The sequence below is a fragment of the Thamnophis elegans genome, chromosome 14 (genome assembly GCF_009769535.1).
Source record: "Thamnophis elegans isolate rThaEle1 chromosome 14, rThaEle1.pri, whole genome shotgun sequence".
Taxonomy (NCBI): domain Eukaryota; kingdom Metazoa; phylum Chordata; class Lepidosauria; order Squamata; family Colubridae; genus Thamnophis; species Thamnophis elegans.
This window is the reverse complement of record NC_045554.1, coordinates 29,955,121-29,970,189: the sequence shown is the minus strand read 5'-3', so window position 1 is coordinate 29,970,189 and position 15,069 is coordinate 29,955,121. Positions and strand designations below refer to the sequence as shown.

At 41.7% G+C, this 15,069-nt stretch overlaps 1 protein-coding gene across 1 annotated transcript in view; it reads left to right on the top strand.

Moving 5' to 3' along the window:
- PLCG2 (phospholipase C gamma 2) overlaps nt 1-15,069 on the top strand; it is a 96,493-nt gene that overhangs the window by 68,784 nt on the left and 12,640 nt on the right. Inside the window, 10 exon segments of the mRNA XM_032230806.1 lie at nt 987-1,042; nt 1,045-1,186; nt 2,762-2,881; nt 4,946-5,126; nt 7,561-7,629; nt 7,792-7,901; nt 10,449-10,545; nt 11,819-11,885; nt 12,572-12,729; nt 14,600-14,702. Of these exon segments, the coding sequence (XP_032086697.1) occupies nt 987-1,042; nt 1,045-1,186; nt 2,762-2,881; nt 4,946-5,126; nt 7,561-7,629; nt 7,792-7,901; nt 10,449-10,545; nt 11,819-11,885; nt 12,572-12,729; nt 14,600-14,702 (1,103 nt within the window).

Sequence of the window (15,069 nt, the reverse complement as noted above, 5' to 3'; positions counted from 1 at the left end):
GTGGTTTTCACCTAATTAAAAGAAAAAGGTTTTCCCCTTCCCCAAGCAGTCAGTTACATGGTCCAGTCAAGGTGCTGACCGATTGCCTGGTAACTTCACTCCTCCTCTCTAACCAGGTGTGAGAATGTCCTTGGTTCCCAGGAGAAAGAGTTTTATTTTGGCTACAAAACCCCAGCTATCTCTACTCCCCCATCCTTAACCTTCAACTCCAGTGTGGCAACACTGAAGTCCAAAATGGCTTTGGCCAGGTCAGCTTCAGGGTTGGCAGTACTAAAATTACTGTTGTTGCGCAGTGTTGTGTTGTGAGGCTGAATCGGGCTCAATGTAATCCACAAACGGTCCCAGATTCTGCTCCTTTTGTCAACCTTTTATGAAAGGTTATACATAATTGGAAGTGGAAAAACAAACATCCTGATTCAGATGGGTCAATTGTGTAGGGACTAAGCAAGCTGTTTCCTGAATTTGTTCTTAGGTTTTGGCTGTCTTCGAAGCAAATCTAAGGAAGTAAAACACTTTAAAGCCGTGGCTTTTCAATCTTAAGAAGTCTAGACTTCAACTCAAACAACCAGCCTACGTTTTGCTGAAAATACCAATTTTCTTCTGGTTTTTTGTTTTGTTTTGGCCAAAAGGAGCCCATAAGCAAATCATGGTTTGCTTAACAATCTCCACAAAAAAGGTTGGTGGGAAGGCAACAGCGCTCCATGCGCCTTCGGCATTTAGTCATACTGGCCACATGACCACGGGGATGTCTTTGGACAGCACTGGCTCTTCGGCTTTGAAACGGAGATGAGCACAGCCCCTTAAAAGTCGGGAATGATTAGCACATATGTGCCAGGGGAACCTTTACCTATAATTGAGTTGACCCAGTTTCCTTCCATCTTCTTTCTCTTTTCTTGATGCAAACAGTTGCAATTCCCAAATTAAAAGAAGAACGAGGGTTCTTTTTTAAAAAAAACGTAACATTCTCTTTTCCTCGTTCGTCCTAGGCGATCGGGTAGAGTCCAGCATTGCCACATCCGCTCCTCTACAGATGGGGACAGCATCAATATTACCTGACCAATAACCTCACCTTCGACAGCATTTCTGACCTCATCCAGCATTACAAAGAAGCCCATTTACGGTGTGCTGAGTTTGAGCTGCGTTTGACTGATGCCGTCCCGAATCCCAAACCTCACGAATCTAAGAAGTACGTGGAACCAAGAGGAAATTCCAGGGGGGGGTGAAATGCTATTTTTAATACTGAAGCTTTCCGTTTGGTCTTTGCTACGGTGGCTGATGGAGAATTTGATTTAAGACAACAGGGAAAGTCAGCTGAACTGACCGCAGTGATGACTTATGCCTCGACTGTGCAGCTTTAACCTCAGGAGCCTGGAAAGAGCTGCAAACTTTCTAGGAACAAGTTCTTTAAGATAATCACTTGGCCAAGAGAGAATGGGGAGACGTTAATTGAGCGGGATTCTCTCGCTTTACTTTCTTTCCTTTTGAAACCACAGTGGAATGGGCTTCTGGATGGGTTGAGTGCTTCTTCTGTCTTCACCTCTGAAACTGCTCCAGATTAACTCTTAGGATTTTTCCGTCTACACCTTTGAAATTAGGTTTAAGGGGGTAGGTTTTGGTGAAGTTGTTTCTTTGTCTTCAGTTAAGCTGGAATTGAACTGGGAGGCTCGCGATGGCGAACCTACAGGTAGCATGTGGAGCCCTCTCTGTGGGCATGCGAGCTGTCGCGCTAGCTCAGCTCCACTGCGCATGTGTGTGCGCTTCCCGCTGGCCAGCTGATTTTCGGGTTTCTGCTGCACATGCAGGAGACCATTTTTGGTCCCTGGAGGCTGCAGGGAGGCATGCTAGGCCCAAAACAGTGGGGTGTGTCTGTGCATGTGTGGGGGGCAGGGCACACAGGGTGAGTGGGTGTCACGCGCACATTGTATTATGAGTGTAGGCACATGCGCTAGCTCATGCACATGCATGCTTTCGGCACACAACAAGAAAAAAGTTAGCCATCACTATGGTAGGCAAACCTTATCTTTGTACGAGCTTCCTACTTATATTTGACCACTGGTTTGGAAATCTTTTTTTCCCATTTTTTAAAATTCTCTCACATACCATTGTAACTATACGTTCACATAATTGTTATTCTTCTTTACATTTGTCACTCTTATACATTTGTTATTCATTGAATAGGTTAGAATATACAGTTTGGGTTGCTTTATTTACCATCCCTTCTGCCTGTTGTAACATCACCTTATTTTCCCTTTCTTTTCTCCCTCCCTTCTCTACTTCCTCCCTTCCTCCTCTCCTTCCCCTTCCTTCTTCCCTTCCCTTTCTCCTACTCCTACTCCCTTCCCCTTCCTACCTCTCTCCTTCTCTTTCTCTCCTTCCTTCCTCTCCTTCCCTCTTTCTTCCTTCCCTCCTCTTCCTCCCGTTATCTCCTTCTTCTCTCCTTTCTTTTTCTGTTATTATAGATGTCTCTTTCAAATCTCAGTTTATGTTTTCTTGGGGTGGTATTTCCACAAACCCACATATCATTTAGTATCATTTCTTATTCCCTTACCTTCGCTAATCTATCCTATGTTTTTTTTTTCCTGGTTTGAAAATCTAAACGACTGGATTTAGACGGCAGGAAGGGAAACCCCCAGCAGTATCCACATTCAAGAGTACCTTGTTGATTGCAGAAAGAAGGAATACTGTCTTCCTTTCACCCCGAAGCTGCATCTTCATGAGATTAAGTTTTTTGAAACTGCAATCACCTTTTCTCCTCTCTTAGTTGGTATTACAGCAACCTGAGTCGCGGAGAAGCGGAAGACATGCTGATGCGGATTCCAAGGGACGGAGCTTTCCTGATTAGAAAGAGAGATGAACCGGATTCCTATGCCATAACTTTCAGGTAAGAATAAGACGCACGGGATAACGATTAGATGAATTTTCGGAAGGGCATTGTGGTTGACTTCACAGAAAAAAAATCAGACAATGGAGAATCTTGTGGTATCTGAAGCATTAATTCACCTATTACTGCATACGCTTCAAAAGAGCCTGCTTGACTTTGTTAGATTAATCAGATGACAATGGTGTCATGTTTCATGGGTTCTTGGGTTTCATGGGTTCTTGAATGTCTTTAATCAGCCCTCAAAGTTGCAGAGATGGATAAGTCTCAGGTTAAGCCCAGCAGATCCTCTCTCTTCTAAAAATAAAAATAGCAATAGCACTTAGAGTTATATACCGCTTCACAGTGCATTTACAGCCCTGTCTAAGCAGTTTACAGAATCAGAATTGAACTGCTGGCAATTGGCAAAATTAGTCTGCAGTACTGCATTCTAACCACTCTGCCACCATGGCATGGATACCATAACATAGCAACAAGCAATAGCATTTAGACTTATATGCCGCTTCATAGTGCTTTACAGCCCTCTCTAAGCGGTTTACTGAGCCAGCCTCTTGCCCCCAACAATCTGGGTCCTCATTTTACCCACCTCGGAAGGATGGAAGGCTGAGTCAGCCTTGAGCAGGTCAGGCAATACTGCATTCTGACCACTGCACCACCATGCCTCAACTACTTCTTTTTCATCTAATTCAGTCCAAACCTGTTAAGCTGGAACTTGAGAAACATGGCTAATTATTATCCAGGTTGTCCCAACTGCCAGTAGGACAAGAAGAAGGATGAATCCTATTATCTAGTGTGGTAGGAAAGGGTTTGGAGGCTAAGTGAACAGCCAGGAGAATGGAAACATTTTCAGACAAGAAGATCTTATAATGGCCTGTGAGAATGACCTTGAAGGGCAGGGAAAGAGTCAACCTAGACAACTGTCACACAAATGGTGCCCAGCCCACAGAAGGAAAAAGGACATAGGATGTCTCAGAAGGGACTGTCTGTAGTTTTCTGAAAAGTAAAGAGAAGATCTTTCAGACTTTCAAGACTCTGTTAACGTAACCTTACAATAAGGATAGTGTTGGTACTCATGGTTGTGGTTCTTGTCTGGTCTACCTCAAAGGGTCAACAGATCCTCTAAAACTCCCTTTGCAAATATTTTAGGCTTCTTCACCTGTGGATGCCAGGAAATGGAGTCATCCATAAACAATCATCTCTGTTTGCAAAGGCTCAGCTAAACAGAAAGCCAGTTTGGTCTATTGGTTAAGGCACCAGGCTAGAAAGTGGGAGGCTGTGAGTTCAAGTCCTGCCTTAGCTGTGCAAGTCTGTTGGTTGACTAGGGGCCAGGAGACAGTGAGTTCTAGTCCTGTCTTAACCATGCAACCATGCACCTGGGTGACTTTGGGCCAGTCTCTCTCTCCCTCTCTCTCCCCCCTCCCCTCTCTCTCCCCCTCCCCCCCTCCCTCCCTCCCTCTCTCTCTCTCCACAACCCATCACACAAAATTGTTGTAGGAAAAAAATGGAAAGAGGAAGGCGTGTTGGATCTTCTCTGCCTTCTTCAGTTACTTGTAAAAAATAATAAAGGGCGGGGTATAAATTAATTAAATAAATAATCTAAGGTTCCAAGTAAGACCCCCAACGAAAGAAGACTCCGAGGCTTTCAGTTCCTCAAAGTTCCATTTTATTAGAAGTGTCATATTGCAACATCTGGAAAAACCCGAATCTGAAAGCTTCCAGGTTTTCCCCACCCAAACGAAAGCCCAAGTCCCTGCCCAGCACCCACATGTCCATCACACGAGAAATCATGCACCGTCTCAACTGGAGATGCCTCCCAGTCACACCACTCCAAGTGCAAGGCAAGACCCCCGTGACTCTCTGAGAAAGGAATGTTATTGAGACTATATATCTCCCATATTCCATATAACCCCCCCCCCTCCCAGTTTCCCACAGCGGTAAATGTGGCAGGCCGGGATGCCCAAGGCAAAAGATGGCTTCCAGGCCTGGCACAATCTGGAATTCTGAGGGCCGTTCCTGCTCATGCATTAGATTGCTTTAAAAAGAAGCCCATTGCTTGTTCTTCTGCAGAGCCGAGGGAAAAGTGAAGCATTGTCGAATTAAGCAAGAAGGCCGCCTCTTTGTCTTGGGAACCTCTGCTTACTTTGAGAGTTTGGTGGAGCTGGTGAACTACTATGAGAAGCACCCCTTGTACAGGAAGATGAGGCTGCGATATCCGGTGACAGAGGAACTTCTGGAGCGTTACAGCATGGTAGGTCTCTTTTTAAGGAGGGTGCTAAAAGCTACCTATGGAACTACCTTAAGGTGGCTCAGGGGCTAAGACACTGAGCTTGTCGATCAGAAGGTCGGCAGTTCAGCGGTTCGAATCCCTAGCGCTGCGTAACGGGGTGAGCTCCCGTTACTTGTCCCAGCTTCGGCCAACCTAGCAGTTCGAAAACACGTCAAAAAATGCAAGTAGAAAAATAGAGAAGGTAGTGGGAAGGTAACAGCACTCCATGCGCTTTCGACATTTAATCATGCCAGTCACATGACCACCGAGATATCTACGGACAGCGCTGGCTCTTCAGCTTTGAAACGGAGATGAGCACCACTCCCTAGTCGGGAACAACTAGCACATACATGCAAGGGGAATTTTTACCTTTAATTATCATCTTATTTTTCCCCCATTCCTCTTTGGCCCTTTTTAATCCCCGAATCCTGAAATCATCCATTTGATCCTTTCTTCTTTCAACAAAACATCTGCGTAGGATTTTCAGTCTTTCAATGGGAAAAAAAAATATCATTGTGGCTTTTGTTCTCTGCCCAAACAAGTCAATTTCACCATTTCTGCAAGTTCGGTTAATTTTATCATCCATTGTAATAATAAGGTTGCCCTCCCTTGAAGGTATTTTGTTGATTTTCCAACTTTTTCCATATAATAACCTTATCATGGTTACCATATACCAGTGTTTCTCAACCTTGGCGACTTTAAGTCCTGTGGACTTCAACCCCCAGAATTCCCCAGCCAGCTATGCTATGCTGGCTGGGGTATTCTGGGAGTTGAAGTCCACAGGACTTAAAGTCACCAAGGTTGAGAAACACTGCCATATACGATGTTGGCAGAGCCTTTTGGAAGTTTTTACCCCACCTTAGGGCTGAGAGAGAGTGATTGGCCCAAGGTCTCCCAGTTGACTTTGTGCCCAAAACAGGACTAGAATTCACGGTCTCCTGGTTTCTAGACTAATACCTTAATTACTAAACAAAGCAGGCTCCTGGCAAATCCTTTGCACTTTGAAAATTGATGAAATACACATAATCACAAAATACGTTGGCAATGAAAAAGTTGATGCCCTCCAAAAACCATCAGTATTGAAGTAATATAGGAACCAATTTTGATCCTGCTAGGAAAAAAAAATCATCTTACTAATATTATGTACCAAACAGGCATAATGATTTCTTTCTAACTTCTACGTTCCTAGATAATTAATCTCTCTAATTAAGGGATATTGTCTCTTTATTGTATCTATAAAAATGGCTGGGTGTGTGTATGTTCCAGCATAACTCTGGAACGCCTCAAGCAATTTCAATCAAACCTGGTACACAGATGACTTACGCTCTGGAAACAAATACTGTGGGGGTAAGACACCCCTAGCATCCCTTGGTGTATGTTTTGTTAAGATTCAGCCTGTTGTGCCATAAAATGGATTCTACTGTATTGCCATAAAATGGCTTCTACTGTACAGTCCAGTGGAGTTGCCTTGATAACAGCTTCCCAGTACTCCACAAGGGGGCTCTCTCTGGTAAGGGGGAAAATCCAACATTAGAAATTACATTTGGTCCAGACATTTTCCCCCTATAAATAAATACCTGGACAACGCCAGATTATCAACAAGTTGTAAATAAAGTTAAATGAACAATGCTAAAATAATTATTGTAAAATCAATAATAGTTTTTAAGAGCATAGCATATTTATAGGAAGACATGCAGCCAAGGTACTCATGCAAGTAGTAAAATTATTGATCTTTTAATATGAGGCAGGAATCCCTTAAAGCTGCCATAAACACACAGCATTCTTTAGTTGCAATTCACCACTTTAGAACAGTCCTTAAAATAATGTATTCACTTACTTTGAGAGCACAAGATTGAAAAATGGAGATTTCAATTCAGCCAACCTCAGATTCTGATTAAAAGACTCCATCATTTTATACCCCAAGCAGGTAAAAATAAGCCATAGCAAAATCTTTTCTGGCTGTATGAGAAATAAATGTGTGGGAATGATTGACTGATTCTATCTTGGATTGTTAAAATTCTCTTGTGTTATATATCACCGTGGCTGCCATCAAACAACACAACAATCACTTTATGGCTTCAGTTTATGGTGGCAACTAGACAACATGACTCTGAGTATAAAGTCAGGTACTTTTTTGAGCAGAAGACTAAGAAGAAAAGAGATCTAGATCTTAAACACAATGAAATTATCAGTCATAATTTCTCTTTTCTAACTAGCTCAAATATCAAAAAAGATCCCCGAAAATTTTGCTCAAGTAACACTGGACTTTTTGGGGTCAGGGTGAATCTCAGAAGTGGGGAGAAAGGGAAAATCCAGTAGATTTTCTGGTATTTAGTTGCTGTATGTTAAAGTAGGTAATATACTGAAGACTCAAGATGTTGATGGTAATTTCATTTTATTTTGATTTTCCATTTAGGAGAAAGATCCTAACTCTTTATATGAAGTCAAGATGTATGTGGAGCCCACCGAAATAACACCTTCTGTGGTGAGTGACATTCATCTTGATCTTAGCAAAAAGAATGGGGAGCTAATTACGCTTCATCTATCATTTTTCCATTCAAACGTCAACAACATAATTCATACCTTGTGTCAAAATTCACCTGGCTTGTGTATTTGAAATGTTTTTTCCATTACTTCTTTCTCAAAGCCGCAGAGAACGGTTAAAGCCTTGTACGACTATCAAGCTAAGAGAGATGATGAACTGACATTCTGTCGAGGAGCCTTAATTCATAATGTCTCCAAAGAAAGTGGTGGCTGGTAAGATTTAGATGATGATGATGATGATGATGATGATTAGGTTAATCTTTGGTGAGATTCACAGCCTTTGAGGCTGGTTGGTATCTCAACAGCTCAAGCCCTAACCAAGGACCTAGGAACTGTTAAGGTATTATTATTATTATTTGTATTTGTGTGGCTTTGTGTGTGTGGCTTTGTGTGTGTGGCTTTATAAGCGTGGCAAAGGAATGATACTGCAAAATCCACATTCCCCCCCCCCAAACAAAAGAAGATCAGCTGGGAGGCAACAAGGGTGGCGCCAGCCTATTTTCCGGTTCTCCGAACTATTCAAAATTTCCGCTACCGGGTCTCCAGAACCTGTCAGAACTGGCTAAATACCACATCTGCTCTAAATGGTTTACAGAGTCAGCCTATTTCCCCCAACAATCTGGGTTCTCATTTTACCAACCTCAGAAGGATGGAAAACTGAATCAATATCGAGCCAGTCAGAATTGAACTGCTGGCAGTTGGCAGAATTAGCCTGCAATACTGCAGTTTAATCACTGTGCATCATGGATGGATGGAGGAAGAAAGGGAGGGAGGGAGGGAGGGAGGTAAGTAGGAAGGGGAAAGGTTACTGCAAAATTCTCATTCCCTCCTCACCCCACTAACCTGCTTTCCAGCTCCATTCTCCTGTTCAGGGCAACAAAAGAAAATCAGCTGGGGGGCAACAGGGGCGGGGCCAGCCTATTTGCCGGTTCTCCGAACTGCTCAAAATTTCCGCTACCGGTTCTCCAGAACCTGTCAGAACTGGCTGAATACCACCTCTGGTGGAGATTCTCAGTCATCCAGATCATGTTTGTCCCAAAGGTGCTTTTTCAAAAGGCAACTGGACTTCGTTTTCCTTGAAGACAGTTTCGCTTCTCATCCAAGAAGCTTCTGCAGTTCTTCAGTTTTTCAGAAGCTTCTTGGATGAGAAGCGAAACATCTTCAAGGAAAACAAAGAAAGTCAAGTTGCCTTTTGGAAAAGCATTTTTGGGACCTACTTTTGTTGAAACTGTTATATGCATTACCAGCAATGTGCAAACAGCTGGCATTATATAGAATGCCTAGAAACGTCTTCAGAATGCATGACGTTGTTAGGCAAAATATGAAATATTGCTGTTATTTTAATATGTTATACACTTTCTTAGGCATTGGAACGATCTCCCCGTGGAGATTCGTACCCTCACCACCGTCCAGGCCTTCCGCACAGCCCTTAAGACCTGGCTAGCCTGTCAGGCCTGGGGACAAAGATAATTGCCCCCACCCGAATGATGAATGAATGTTGCTTATTATTTTACTTTATGTATTGTATGTGTTATTGTTTGTATATCCCTTCCCCTCATTTTATGTAAGCCGCCCTGAGTCCCCTCAGGGAAAAGGGCGGCCTATAAGTATTAATAAATACTCTAAATACTCTAATACCTAGGCATTATGCAGAATGAGAAGAAGTATTTAGGCAAAGTATGAAAAGGGGATCATGAAAAGGGTTAGGATAAAGGTTAGCCTAACTCTAACCCTTTATTGCAAAGACATACATAAGAATCACTTTCCTTTGTTCATTTTCCTCTTTATTGTTTCTCCCGACCAGCCCACTCGATGTAGTCCAATCTAAAATTACATAAGCTTCTGGTTTTCACAGATTTCAAAGCCTTTTAAAGTAAAGAACAGTTAAAATCAATGTAGGTGGCACAATTTATAATCGGTTTCACAGGAACTGAAGCGACTTTAATAATTGGGGGGTGACAGCCTGTAAGTGCTAAATCCGTTAATCGCAACCACTTTGAAATTGTGTTTTTCTGGTTAATTATCTTCTCCAGAAATTTTTCATGCTTGGTTTATTGCGATTACATTGCACATCTCATCTCTGCTTGGAAGCAAGCAGTATGTTTTAGAGGCTGCATATATTATTTTATGATTAGATGTGATGATTGCTAAAAGCATCCTTCAAGGCTTTTCCGAGGTGGGCAGTTTTAAAAGATTTAAATCTAATAAGCAATTGATGAATAGAATGGAATGGAAGGGGAAGGGGAAGAGAAGAGAGCTGGAAGGGACCTTGGAGGTCTTCTAGTCCAGCCCCCTGCTCAAGCAGGAGACCCTATACCATTCCAGACAAGAATAGAATGGAATGGAAAGGGAGGGGGGAAGGGAAGAGAAGAGAGCTGGAAGGGGCCTTGGAGGTCTTCTAGTCCAGCCCCCTGCTCAAGCAGGAGAATCTATACAATCTCAGACAAGTGATTGTCCAGTCTCTTCTTAAAAACATCCAGTGAAGGAGTGCCCATGATTTCTGAAGGCAAGCTATTCCACTGGTTAATTGTTCTCACTGTTAGGAAGTTTCTCCTTAATTCCAGGTTGCTTCTTTCTTTGATTAGTTTCCAACCAGTGGTTCTTGTCCTACCCTCTGGTGCATTGGAAAATAATTTGACCTTCTCTTTTTTGGGGCAGCCCCTCAAATACTGGAATACTGCTATCATTTGATTGATAATTTGTGCGTTGTTACTTTGATTTTTCAAATCCCACTCCTTAGTTCTTTCTCCTCGTTACTAGGTGGAAAGGTGATTATGGATATAAGGTCCAGCATTATTTCCCATCCAATTATGTTGAAGACATGTCATCAGAGAGCATGGAAGAACTTGAGAATCAGGTAAGGAATTTTTGTTATGATCTACATCAGTGGTGGGATTCAAAATTTTGTACTACCCGTTCTGTGGGCGTGGCTTGGTGGGTGTGGCAGGGAAAGGATACTCCATTCCATGCCCACTCCAGGGGAAGGTTACTGCAAAATCCCCGTTCCCTCCCGATGAGCTGGGACTCGGGAGGCAAAGAATAGATGGGGGCGAGGCCAGTCAGAGTGGTATTTACCGGTTCTCCAAACTATTCAAAATTTCCGCTATGTGTTCTCCAGAACTGGGCAGAACCTGCTGAATACCACCTTTGATCTACATGTTAAATGTATTGCTGAAGTTCCTAATCCATTAAAAGGATTAGGAATCTGGATCTGGATTCTACCTGTACAATTACTTCCATAACTTTGTTCCACATATGAATAAAATAAGACATCTGTCTATGATTCTTAATGCTTTTCTATGTGAAAATAATTTCACGTAGATTTCTGTATCCCTCTATGCTTGGACACCTTTTTGTGTTGATTAAAATATTGACATATACCCTTTGTTTGCCAAAAGCAGGGAATAATATCCATTCACAGAACAGGAGAAGCAATAAATACATTTGCTATTTAAAAACCTGTAAAATCTTAATGCCAATGAATATTTGAGTAACTAGAACGTTATAGCTGTAGCATTTTGATTATACAACCATGCAATGCAGTTAGAATCACTAGAATGAAATAATTACAGGTTAATGGGTAAGGTGGGCAGTAAAGAGATTTCTTTCTTTGTTGTACTTTACTAATCTTATCCTATACTAGGATAACATATATTATGTTATTGTTTTGTATGCTATTAATAATAATTGTATAGTAGAAAGCCAGGAACTCTTGATAAGTATAAAATATAAGGTGTATTTTTTCTTTTCTTTCTTAATTTGAGCTTTTTAATTTTTAAACTTTCTTTTTAAGATTACAATTTGTGGGGGGAAAGGTAAAAACCTTACAACTAACAAATTAATAGATGTCCATCCAAAATATGTGCTACCTTTCCTATCACCGCTGTCTATTTAACAGGAAAAAAAATGTTACTAATTTTTCTCCAAAGCTTTAAGTTAAAAACATTGATAATAATTTCTCAGTGATTAAATTTCACGGTGAGAATTTATTATTCTAAAATGTTGCTTTTGGAATTTTAATGGATGCCGATGGGAATCGGGTTTGTTTATTGTACTCCTACTTATGAAGAGGAAAGTTTTTTTTTTAAAAAAAAACCCTTTATAATGGTATACAAATCTTTTATTTCCAGATCTTTGAGGACAACCCTTTAGGATCATTATGTCGGGGCATTCTGGATCTCGATTTATATACAGTGGGTATGTAGATGCTGGGCTCCAATATTTTTTGCTCCTTAAATTAGAATTAATGTAGATGCCATGGAAGAAAAAAATGTAGCTCTAATAGAAAACCTTAGGATCTTCCTCCTCTTCTTCTTCTTCTCCTCCTTCTTCTTCTCCTCCCGCTCCTTCTCCTTCCTCCTCCTCCTCCTCTTCCTCATGTAAGTTCTTCGTAAGGACAATACCATTGATTATCTTCTAACTAGCTTATGAAAGAGAGATCCAACCTAGAACCAAAGAGAAATTTCTAATCAGCGACTTACTTCCAGAAGGTATGGGTGTTCCATCAGTTTTTAAGAAGAGATTGGACAGCTATTTGTCCAGAATAATGTAGGGTTTCCTGCTCGAGCAGGTGGTTGGATTAGAAGACCTTCAAAGTCCCTTTCAACTCTGTTATTCTGTATTCTCTGTACTCCACCTCTACATAGATTTTTGACCTATTTACCCTAGTAGCATAGCTTTTCCTTATCATGTTTGCGGTTCAAGAGGGTGAACAATGCTTTCCAAGCTAATAAAGGCAATCCCCATGAAGAAACTTTTGAAGGCACGATAGAAAAGATACAGTTGGAATTTCATGGCCTAATAAAGCAGGCCCAGAGGCCTTGTAGAACACTTCGGCTAAAAGAATGTGGAGTAAATTCCACATTTTTTCTCATTTTCAACAGTGAAAATGCCTCAAGGAAACCACGGGAGGAGTTTCGTCTTTGTCCTGGAGCCCAAGAATCCTGAAGACCCCCCCATTGAGTTCGCCACCGATAAGGTAGAAGAATGGTTTGAGTGGTTTCAGAGCATCAGAGAAATCACCTGGAGAACTGTTGAAGAGGTAGGTGTCAAGCCTGCAGCTATCTTGTCTTTTGGATCTCAGGCCTGCCACACTTTCTATTATTCTGCTATGCATTTTCTATTGTGGGAAAATGGGAGGGGGGGATTGTAAGGAGTGAGATGCTATGTAGCCATAACAAAATTCTTTCGAGAAAGCCAAGGTCATCCTTTGTTTCTGCACCCCTGCACCTGACCGGAATTGGATGGGTGGAACTTGTGGACTTGTGGGTGTGGGGGAAAGATCTTGAACTTTCAACTGGGTGGGGAAAACTGGGAAGCTTTCAGATTCAGGTTTCCCAGATGTGCCAACATGGCTCTCTTCATAAATTGGAACTTTGAGCAGTACTTTGCCTTAGACTCTGCTTTACTTTTGGATGCTATTTAGAAACCTGACAGTAGGAACTCTGGCCCCTCACTAAGCACTACTCACCCATTCAGTTTAGTCTCCGAGCTTTGTTAGTTTATGTTAGTAAACTAGTAAAATTATTGCTCAAGCGTTTAGTCTTTTGGCTCAAAGATCAGTTTTCCAGCCAGTTACACCACTAACCAAAAGTCTGAGTAGAGATTCTCCTTTGCAGACTTATTTTCCTTAGAAGTAATCCTCAACTTACGGCCACATTTTGGGCTAGAATTTCTGTGGCTAAACAACATGGTCATTAAGTAACTCGCACCTCATTTTGCGGCCTTTTTTTGGGGGGGGGCACAGTCGATAAGCGAATGATTGCAGATTAAATGAATCATACGGTCGTTACACAAATCTGGCTTCAAAGCCCTCATTGACTTTGCTTGTTGGAAGCCAGCTGAGAAGGTCGTAAAAGATGATCACATGACCCCGGGATTATGCAACCATCTGGTTGCCAGGGGTTTGAATTTTGATCACATGACCATGGGGATGCTGCAGCGGTTTTAAGTGTGAGGACTGGCTGCAAATCACTTTTTTCATGTAAGTTTGAATAGCAATAGCCTTAGGCTTATATACCGCTTCACAGTGCTTTACAGCCCTCCAAGCAGTTACAGAGTCAGCCTCTTGCCCCCAACAATCTGGGTCCTCATTTTACCAACCTTGAAAGGATGGAAGGCTGCGTCAACCTTGAGCCGGTCAGGATTGAACTGTCAGTGGGCAGAGTTAACCTGCAATACTGCATTCTTAACCACTGCACATCATGGATGGATGGACAGATGATCGAAAGAAGGAAGAGCAATAGCACTTAGACTTATACACCACTTCACAGGGCTTTACAGCCCCTCTCTACGCAGTTTACAGAGCCAGTATATTTCCCCCAACAATTTGGCTCCTCATTTTACCAACCTCAGAAGGCTGAGTCAACCTTGAGCTTGGTGAGATTCGAACTGCCAGATTGCAATCAGCTGGCAGTCAGCAGACGTAGCCTGCAGTTCGGCACACTAACCACTGCACCACCACAGCTATGAATAGTCATTAAACGAATGGTTATAAGTCGAGGATTACCTGTATATGGTTCAACATCACACAACTGTCCTTCAATTGCTCTATTATTCCAAATTAGTTTTTACCCCCAATTGTCATTCTCATCCCACAAGGGCAGCATGGCATTTCTGACAGTTAAACTAATCAGGATACCTGGAAATCAAATAGTAGGAACATTTTTATGTTTTGGGATGATTGACAGGGAGTTGTTCTTTTTTTAAAAAAAAAGAAGATAAAAAAGTTCAGTGTGATTTAATCGGAGATATTAGTTAAAATATTGGGAGATCTTGTGACAGGATTTCAGTAGAATCCAGCCTAAAGTTGACGTCCACTGAATGATTTTGTGAGGTTTCTTTTCCTGTTAGGTGTCATGATCTAATGTATACTCTCTAAACTTCGCTTTTTTAATTACATTTTAAAACAGAAAACTTTAAAAGGATACTTGGAAAAGAAGCAGTTAATTGCCATGGAGTTATCTGACTTGGTGATCTATTGCATACCAACGAGCAAAACCAAAGACAACCTTGGTAAGCCATTTTAACCCAACGGTTGGCTTGCTAAATCCAAAACAATATTTGTTGCTTTTAGAGAGGAGAGGTGATCTTCAAAAAAACTCTTTGATATTTGCATATTTTCCAATTTTGCAAACCGGGGAGATCTGCAACCTAAGGGTTTTGGAAAGGTCCTTCTAACTATGATGTCTAAACATCCGTGGCACAATTTCTTCCTATTTGAAGTGAGATGCAGGGGGAAATTGCTGCATAAGCCATTGGAAGTCATCTCACTGTCTCTTTTCCGCCTCGATGTAGGGTGGGATCTATTTTGCAAACTTCTGCCACCAGCATATTAATTTTGCAATTTAATTTTAATTTAACCGAAGGCAGCAAACGTATC